This window comes from Pygoscelis adeliae, unplaced genomic scaffold (assembly GCF_000699105.1).
Source record: "Pygoscelis adeliae isolate BGI_AS28 unplaced genomic scaffold, ASM69910v1 Scaffold456, whole genome shotgun sequence".
Classification (NCBI taxonomy): Eukaryota; Metazoa; Chordata; class Aves; order Sphenisciformes; family Spheniscidae; genus Pygoscelis; species Pygoscelis adeliae.
Genome location: NW_008825007.1, coordinates 443164 through 452798, shown reverse-complemented (window position 1 = coordinate 452798; position 9635 = coordinate 443164). Strand labels below are relative to the sequence as shown.

General features: G+C 58.1%; 1 protein-coding gene across 1 annotated transcript in view; it reads right to left on the bottom strand.

Moving 5' to 3' along the window:
* LOC103918805 (myosin phosphatase Rho-interacting protein-like) overlaps positions 1-9635 on the bottom strand; it is an 85738-nt gene that overhangs the window by 33673 nt on the left and 42430 nt on the right. Inside the window, exons 5-7 of the mRNA XM_009326218.1 lie at positions 8838-8922; positions 4029-4239; positions 2848-3007 (exon numbers count right to left, since the gene is read on the bottom strand). Of these exons, the coding sequence (XP_009324493.1) occupies positions 2848-3007; positions 4029-4239; positions 8838-8922 (456 nt within the window). The remainder of the gene's footprint in view (positions 1-2847; positions 3008-4028; positions 4240-8837; positions 8923-9635) is intronic.

The window sequence follows — 9635 nt, the reverse complement described above, 5'->3', positions numbered from 1 at the left end:
CTCCGCTGCTCTGCCACACGCGCCAAAATCATGGAGATTATCTCCTGTTTTCTGATTCATGTTTCTGAGTGGCTGTGAGCTCAGACGTCTGCACGGGGCGTGGAGTCAGCGTCAGGTATAAATGGTCAACATGGAAAATTTCCAGCACAGTCCTGGACATTAAGTCATGTAATATCTCTTCCTATAAGGAAACAGGACAAGAAGCCTGAAAAACAGCTTTATCTGGAGCTAAGCCTACAGGTGTGTTACTCAGGATGCAGCACTGGGTACCTAAAATAATTCTTTTCCATCATAGCTCTGACACACACTGATTTACGGTGGATAAATGGAAAACAGGAGGAAGAGCCGAAAACACCACAGAATCAGAGCAAGTTCGTCTGGCCGCACTGAGAGATGAAAGGCCGAACAACGATGCTCGGCTGGCACCTATGGGGTTGGCATGTAGGCAAGTGATTTCAGGCAAGCGTTCCCGGAGGTGTTAGTGGGTTACTGAGAAGGATTATTAGAAATGGTGTTAAACCCGGGGGAAAAACCTGACCCCACAGCATGGAAGTGAGTTATTGTATCTGCTCAACCTCAAACAGCACAGCCTGAGCTCGGAGGAGAAAAATGATAGGGATACATGGACTAAGTGAACTCAAATTTAAAAAGCAGCCAAGCCAAGCCAAGACGGGTGCTGGCGAATGTTAATTCTCTGGTGCAACGCTGGACTGCCTCTCCATGCCCTGCCGAGTCCACCCAAGCTCCGGGACACACGGCCTCTCCACCCAAGCCACCTGCACGGGGCAATTCCCAGGTTACCAGCGGAGAAAGCGAACGTGCCCGTCCCTAAACGCCGCCCGCTGAGCCGTCCCTGCTCACGGCACGCTCCTCCGGCTGCGATCCCCGGTCAAACCCTCTGGGAGATGGGGACCCCTTGCCCTGCTCTCTGCCATCACCCCCCTCCCAAACGCTGGACTGGGCTCAGCCCCACGGGCAGCAAGACCTCTGTGCCTGGTGCAGCGCCCGCTCCTCTCCCTACACCCGACCTGTTCTGATAAAGGCCCTGAGCTGACATCATAGGGGAATTTTTGCCCATACTGATAAAGCAATAAAAACCTGTTAACAGCTCCAGGAGCCCAGCTGGGCTGGGAAAAACAGACTTGCCCTGGGAAAAGGCACCCGTCAGCAGGCAATGAGTGGGGCTGACATTAAAAAAGGACAGTCTCTGGCAGCAGTATCCTCTCCCGGGCCCCATTATCTGCCTGTAAATCTGCTCCTCCCCATCCTCGGCTGGCACATCCTAGCTCGGTGCTGGATCCCAGTGCTGCATGACACCCCCAGGGCTGGAGCAAGGGACTGTCGGCACCGGAGGAACACGCCATCCTCTCACACTGGGGCAGGCGCTGGCCAGAGCGTCCTGTGCAAGCAAACCCAGCGGGGACACGATCTCACCCACACCTGGGCCAGCACACTGCACCGGTTCAGCCTGCAAACCAGCAGTCCCCAGCCTTTCCTCAGCCTTGTCCCCAGCCAAGGTGGCCAGGGGACCTGCGTGGCATCCCTCTCCTCCCACCCAGCTCCTGGGGCAGAGAAAACCAAATCCATGCTCTTCTCCTTTATCCCCATGCACTCGCTGTGCACGCTGCTGAGGCTGGGCTGGGTTTGGTATCCTCCTGCCAACCGGTGGCACCGGCACAAAGCTGTGCCGCCCTCCCCAGACCCGCTCCCAGCTCTTGGCATGAGGAAGCCAGGCTGGAAAACAGTCCTTTAGGGGCTGGGAAAAAACACAGGAGAAGCGCCTGCTGAAACCGTGCGAGAGAGAACATGCCCGGAGGAAAACCAGGGCAAGAAAATCAGACTGGCAGGCGGCCCTCTCGCCCGGGGCCTGTCTCCCGGTTTGCTCTGCTGCCCTCACCGCACAAATGCGTCTCTCCCAGGGCAAGTCGAGCCCATCCTTCGCCTCGCCCAGAGAGCACCAAGCACGCCGGTGCACGGTGCAGGCGTGTGTGCGGACGCCCTCCCTGTCCTCCTCCGCACTGAGCTGTTTTGCAGACCGCTGCACCCTGCCTCTGCACTGCACCCGCCTCCTCTCCCAGATTAATGCCGTGACATTTTGAAACCTCTCAGCTCATTAGGCAGTTGCGTAACGCACCCAGCACTAACACCATTTAGAGAGCTAACCTAATTAATGGTGCCAGCTGCCAGCGTGTGCCGTACCAGGGAGGGGATGGGGAGGGTGGCCTTGCTTGCAAATACGGCCACTGAACATCACCCACCTCGGTGAACTGTCCCCAGAGCAGCCAGGCGGGGTGACACCTGCCTGCTGGCACTACTAAGGACATCCCACCGCCTGGTCGGTGTGGGTGGGCATCCTTAAACCCAAGAGCACTGCAATACAAAGGGGCTTCACCCGGCAAATACCGCCTGCTCCGTCCAGGGCTGCGGCGGGGACGCAGCCCCGCTGCCGTTGCAAGCATGCAAGGAGGAGATTAGCCACTCATCCCTTACCTTCTCTCATTGCCAAAGAGCCGGGCCACTTCTTCTCTCCCAGGGCTACGGGCCCGGGTTCTCCGCTCTAGCCGCTTCCTCTCCACCTGGAAGGCCTCACGATTACTGATCCTAATGGCCTTGGGAACGTCGGCCAGGGTGGTGTACTGCCGGCTGGCTTTAAAAGAAAGGGGACGCCCCGATTTTTCAGCTCCCCTTCCTACATCTCTGCTGCTGGAGTCCTTGTGCATGGGGCAACTGCTCTTCGAGTCCAAGGAGTTCAGAGAGAAGCTGTGAATCATTCGGTCGCCTGATCGGGTACCTGGGGAAGGAAAGGGCTGGGCATGCTCCTGCGAGGGCGATTTGGGATAACTGTACCTGTTGTTTGGGATGCTGGGGCTGGGTGGGCTCGGCGGGGGCGGCAGCTGCTGCTCTTCCAGCTTCGAGTCTTGCTTGGTCTTCTCCAAGGAGAAGTACCCGCTCTCGACACGCGTCTTCCGCCCACAGTCTATCCGGTCTCCATTCATGGAGCTCTCATCTAAGGGACAGAAAAGTCACCACGCTTGCTTTCAAGTCTGAGTTCCGTTTTTAACAAAAACCGCCCTGATTCCACCCTGGATGGGAGCAGGAAACGAGAGCAGAGACGCCTGGGCCCCAGCCACATGCTGTGCCACCTCTTGCACCCTTGGCTTTTCCACCCTGACAATCCATCATGCCCACGGAGATGGTGGGACAGTCTGCAGGGAGCTGGTCCAACCCTTGGGTCGGGCTTGCACAGCTGAAAAACCTAAACCTTCAAACCAAGAAATGGACGGCCGCGGTAACCACTCTGCACCCATTTCCATCCCTGTCCTTCCCCACCCGGCATCGACCACAGCTCTGCAGGTGCAAGGCGATGGACACCTCGCTCCTGGCAGCGGGGAGCAGGCGGAAAGCATCCCCCATCCGAGCGGGCAGATAAAGGAAATGGCCGCAGCGTGTGGGACCTGTCCACGGCCCTGGCAGGAAGAGTCCCCAGCCCCTATTGTTCCAGGGAGAACAATGCCGTGGCCCCGGCGCCTTCCAGGGACTCATCGGGGAGACCAAATGTAAACAGGGCCCTGATGCAGGGGCCGGAGGAGGAAGCAGTGCTCAGGGCTTGGCAGCCCCGACAGCCGGGCTGAGCACAGCATGGCCCTCCGTCCTCTGAGTGCCCCAGGTGGGGATGCGGAGGGGCTAGAAAAGGCGTTTTCCCCCTCGTTTTCCCCCCTGCACAAGGGCAACACCGCCTGTGAGGCCAGGCAGCCCTGTCTCCCTGCCAGGGCAGGATTGGGCCCCACGCTGTGTGGTCTTCCCTCATGTGATGCACATTTTTTCCTTCCTGAACTCCAGCCTGTAAGGTCTCACTCAGGTCCCCGCACGACACAGCAGGGACATAGGCTGGCCCCCCTCCTCACTGGGATGCTCCGGGAACCGAACCTGCGGAAAACTTTTTCCTGTATGGTGTTTTATTTGCCAGCTCAGCTGCCCGAACCGGGTCACCGCAGCGTCACACCAGTGCTGGCACCCCCATCCCTCACCTTCCTTGCTGTCCAGCACGGGATCCTTCAGGGAGCTGGCAGCCCCGGCCTGGCCTTGCACCGGGCTCTGCACCGGGCTGATGCTGCTGCCCCCATCCACTTGGTCTTTGCCCCTCATTTCTTCCTGCCAAAGCGTGGACTTGGTGGCAGGGACCTTCTCCGCGCTGGGGATGTTGCTGCTGGTCACGGCCATCTTAGCAGGACCAGGTTCCTAAAGAGAATGGGGGAAACAGCGGGGTTAGAGGGGTCTGTCCCACAGCACCGCACCCAGGGTCCCCATCGGGCTGTCCCCAGAGGTGTGGGTCCCACACGGCTTGGGTGCTGCCCATGACGCGTGCCGTGATGTGACGGGGACGGGGCTGCTCAGCCATGTGCCACCACCACGTTCCTTCCCAAGGGGACAAGCTCACAGGTGGAAACCCTGCCCCAGGGCAGCGCGGCGGCAGGGATGGGTCAGGACTTCCTCGGCCAAAGGGACCATCGCCCCTCTCACAGCGAGAGAGGAAACATCCCTCACCGTCCCTCCCCAGGGAGGGCTCCCGAAACCGGCCGCACCTCCCCACACATCCAGCTGGGAAAAGATCCAGAGCAAAGGCGAGCCGACAAACGAAGGAGACCTTCGGCCGGGCGCTGCGGCAGCAGAGGGGCTCACTGGCTTTGTTTTCGGATAGGAACTGCCCCTCCCTGCGTGGCGCGCAGGACGCTGCAGCCACCGACACGTAACTCCTCGGGAAAAGCTCATCTCGTGCTCGCGCAGCCCAGTCCTGAGCGGAGCAAAGCCCCGGCCCTTCCCCGGCGTTCAGGGTGCCGTGAGGCTCCGCTTACGCTCTAGCACAGCAGCTCTTCCCAAAAGCCACCCGGTGCATGCGTGGGGCTATGCACCCGAATTCATGTGCAACGCTGCAGACCCAGCAGAGGAACGGGTCTGTTGGGTCCTGACTCACAGGGAACCTGGAAATGCTCCCCTCACCTCCGCCAAAACCCAGTTTGGGGTGACAGTGCATCCTCTGTAATTGATGCAAACAAACACAGCATCCCCCATATCCCTCTGCATGTCCCCGATCCTTCTCCACGTCCCCAGTCCTTCTGCGCACCCCCAGCCCCTCTGCGGGCTGGCTCACGGGCAGCCGCTGCCTTTCACAAATACAGACCAACACCAGGCTTCTCTCCCAGGTCCCATTTGCCAGGACTGAATTTTCTCAGTGTTATAACTAACGTCAAAAAAAAAAAAAAATAGAAATCAAGCTAAAGGACAGGGGATGGAGGAGAAAATTAATTCCCTGCCACCAGCAGCTGCATTGTTTGTTTGTCACAGCTGGTTTGCTACGGGCCACTGATAAAAAGAATAAACCCCAACCGGCGCTTTGGTACTCCTCCCGGGTGCTTTGGTTACCTAACAGGCTGCTTCTTTTAAAAAGGAAATACAGCACTGCATTGAGCTTTATGCTATTTTAAAACAATACCAATCATCTTAAATGCTTCTCTAGCTAACGAGGGGCTCTGGAGTACATCAGATGATGATGCCATTTTGGTGGCCGCAGCCAGGGCAGCCCAGGTTCGGTGCACGCCCCAGAAGAGGCAGCAGTTTTCACAACTCGTTTAGGGTTTGGCTTTGTTCACGAGCAGATGTTTTGCTGTTGTCATATTAAGCCTCTGCATTAGGAGATTATTTTCCTTAAAGCCACCAATAAATCAATGACAATTAACCCCCCTCCAAAGCCTCCAGATTGTGGGAAGTTTCCCGGCTGCTTGTTCCCTTTCCACAGAGCAGGGGGAATCCAGGAGTGCCCAAGCCAGCAGCCACGGGCTGGGGACGCGGGCTGCGGACACGGGCTGCAAGGAGCATCCCCTCCATCCCCCCTCCCACGTCAGCAGAGCCGCCGGTGGGTTTTAGCCCTGCACCTCCAAATCGGCATTCACAGGCCGCCGGGGGATCTCCCAGGGAGCAGGTCCTGGCTCCGTGCACAGCCACAACAAGCAGTAAATGACCTCAATTCTTAAAAAAAATCCCCTTGGAAATTTCACTCTAAAGGAATGCAGTGTTGGAGGTAAACAATCCAGAGTTCATGGGCATCCTGCTCGAGGGGGATGCTGCTTGAGCAGGGGGTCAGACCAGACAATCTCCAAGGGCTCTTCCAACCTCAACCACTCTCTCATTCATTGATCCAAAGCTAATCGCCAGCTCAGGATATATATTTTTATATATTCCTTACACACACCCCCATATAATTATTTGTAGATATGTATTTAATTAGACAGAGATATGAGGGCCAAAAAGTGGTCTGTAAGCAAGCAGAGAAATTAACTCTTTGCCGCTCAGCGGTATGAACAGCTCCAAAAAAGAGCGTGCACCAAAATTGGCAAAACCAGCCTCCAGTTGCATTAAGTATGTCTGGGCACGCTCTGCTTCCCCGAGCCTGCCGCACCCCTGTGCAAACCCGTCCTGCAACAGAGGGTAGTGCCTCAAATCCCACATTTCAGCCCCAAATCCTGTCTCGATTTCCCAGAGACAGCAGGCAGGCAAAGGCAGCAAGCCCAGTCTCTCCCGCTGCCTGCACCGCTCTGCTGGAGATGGCAAAAGCTGCAAGAGAAACCTGCCCTTTTTCCCCTAAGACCGCAACCTGCTTGCAAAGCAAAGGTGAAAACACCTCTAGGATTGCACCTAACGACTGTCCAAAAATCTGCAGCTGGATATTCCCAGCTTCGCCTGCGTTGCTCCCACCCCAGTGATTTTGCAGGGGGAAGATGCAAAATGATGGGGGGAGCTGAAAATGGCCCTGATGCCCAGGAGCACCTGGCTGCAGCCAAGCTCTGCTGTAGCACAGACAAGGAAAAACTACGTGCGAAGTAAGAAACAGCAGAAATATCCGTTGTTTTCAGGTTTTTTTTAAAATCACAAAGGTGTCCGTCCCTCCCTGAGCGGCTCTCAGACATGATCTGCTGCTGGATTAATGGGCGGCTGTCTTTAGAAAGAAATCAGGCTTTCTCCACCGGCACATGGAGAGCGAGCTGAACAGCAGCCAACTTCAGGAGAAGCCATTTCACAGAGGGGGATTTGGTGCTGATTTTCTCCCCAGCATCCCCTCTCCTTCCCCTGACCAGCCTCCTGCATCGGTACAATTCGGAATGCAGAGGAAAGATGCTTCTTCTGCCTTTGCAGGTTGCTCGTGAGTGCCCAACACAGCGCAGCATCCGTCCGGCAGCAGGTCCCGCGTGGAGGGTGGTTTTGCAAAAGCGAATTTGAGTCTTTTTCTGGTGCCACGGGGCCGGGAGTGATGGGATGGAGAGGGCGGACGGAGGGTAGCAAGCAGGGTGGTCCGCCCCAAGACAAGGGGGGGGGGAAATGCCACCAGGCTCCATCCTCTCCCCATCCCAAAGCACCTGGGGAGCCCGTCCACCCACGGGGAGCCAGCATCCTTCCCACAGCCGCTTCCCTTATTTGGTGCTCAGGAGCTTGGATCCTGTACGGTTTCCAAGAAGTTGCCATGGTGACGAAATGTAACCCGGAATGATGTTTTTCTGGCGCTGAGCCCCTTCTCCTCTCCGCCCCGTCCCCCTCCTGAACCCAGCCTGGGTTTAGTGTTGCGCCAGGGATGGGGTGAGCATCCCTGCCCTGCTGCATCAGCTCGCTGGGGCGCCCCGAATGTGGCAGCCCCCTCCCTGGGGCTTGAGGATGGGCTACGCCTAACACGTCAGCTCTTGGCCATGGACAGAGGAGGCATCTTCCCTGGAGCATCACCAGAGCCAGCACTCAAGGGGCTGTGACGACCCCAGCCCTTGGCAGGGGGTGGCTCAGACTTCCAGCTTGGTGTGCAAAAAAGGATCATCTTCCCTCCGTTTTCTTTTCCCACTGCCCAGAACTCTTTATCTGGTGGAGCGGTGGGAACTTGATTCAAACAAACACTGTACAAAACCCACCCATGGCCCGGTTTGCAGCAGGACCATCCTGGGGACTTCATAGAAGGGGACCTGAAAACCGGGGCTCAGGGGAGTCCCGGTGCTGTTTTCAGTTCCCCAGTGCCGCAGCTCGGCTCGGCCGGAGGCTGGGCGGGGGCCCCCCTCCCAGCCGGTCCCCCGCGGCGGTGGGACATGCGCCCGGAGGTCAGGCGGCCTCAGGGACGTGGCTGTTCTCAGCCCCGGCGAGGGACGAGGGTGGCCTTGGGGTGACGATCCCCATCTGTGGGATTCTCCCCCACTCCGGCCACGTGGGAGCCCGGCAGGAACGAGTGAGTCACGGCCAGCCCCGCTTTTTACCATTTATAGTCAAAGTGAGCACGAAGCCACCGCCGGGTCCCTGGAGAGCCCGGCTCCGGCCCCCGGAGCTCCCAGCCTGGCCCTGGCCTCTAGTATTTTCCTTTCATTCCCATTATCTCTGGGGTCATCTCAAAGCGGGTAACCGGAGCCCAACGGAATTTCATCCTGTTTCTGCCGAAATGGCCCGTGAACGGCCAGCACCTCTCCCCGGTCCTCCACGGGGACCACGAGGCTTTGCAGCCGCTCCCGGGACAGCGCATGCAGGGCTGGTGCCACAAGACAGCGCCCGGGGGGTGAAATGTGGCCCCAAAGCAGCCAGGAAAGCAGCAGCAGCAGTAGCGTGTGACCCTGGGAAGTGATGACCAGGAATTAGTTCACGCCGTCCTGCTGCCTTGTCTCACCCCAGCTCTCGCCCTCCACGCAGGCAGCACCAGAGGGCTGGCAGCCCGCTGGTCCGGCTGGTTTGGGGGGGCTCTTCCCCGGGAGCAGAGCAATGCCAAAGCCCTGAGAGGGAGGCAAGGGACTGGGTGACAGTGTGTGTGTCCCTGGGGTTACCTGGGGAGTTGGGGGCTCTACTTTCCTCTTCTTCTTCTGATTCTGCTTGTTTGTCCTCGGATAGACTATCAGCATCTCCAGCCACCTGCAGGCAGAGAAAGCAAAAGATGAGGTCTGTGCCGAAGGGCAGCGTGCAGGGACGGGAGCGATGCTCGCACTCCACCATGGGGTGTAACACAGCTTCCCACAGGCTGCGGACCCCAAAGCTGTTCTCCCCCACGGGTGGCTCCGACCACACTGCCCAGGGAGACGCTGCCCCTATCCTGCCTCCGGGGCAGGCTGCCTGCAGGCTCCAGAGACGGAGCATCTGCATTTCACCCCTAACCCCAGCCTTCCGGGGTTTGTAACTTGACCATAAGCACAACCCCAAGCTGGAGCTGGGCACGCAGAGGAGCTCAGCTTCTCCAACCTCGTCAGGGTCAATGTGGTAAATAGTACCCAGAAATCATCCCAACCAGCTCCTGGGGGAAAAATGAGGCAGGACAGGAGGGGAGGAGGGATGACCCCAGGGTGCTTTGGCTCAAACCCTACTCACTGCAAGAGCGAGGCCAAGGCTGACATGGGACAGGGATTCGAGGACCCTGAAAGACAGCCGAGAGGGACAGAGCCTCCGGCAGGACCTTCCCCCTTCAGCGATGCCAACGCCCGCACACTGCACACAAAGCACTTTTGTCCAAGAAAGAGCAGCGTGAACTTGGCATTGAGAAGTCCACCCCCTGCACAAGTCGCTTGTTTGGGGGGACAATCCTGTGCACTCCCACCGTGGCCGGACGACATGACCCCGAATATACTGGGACC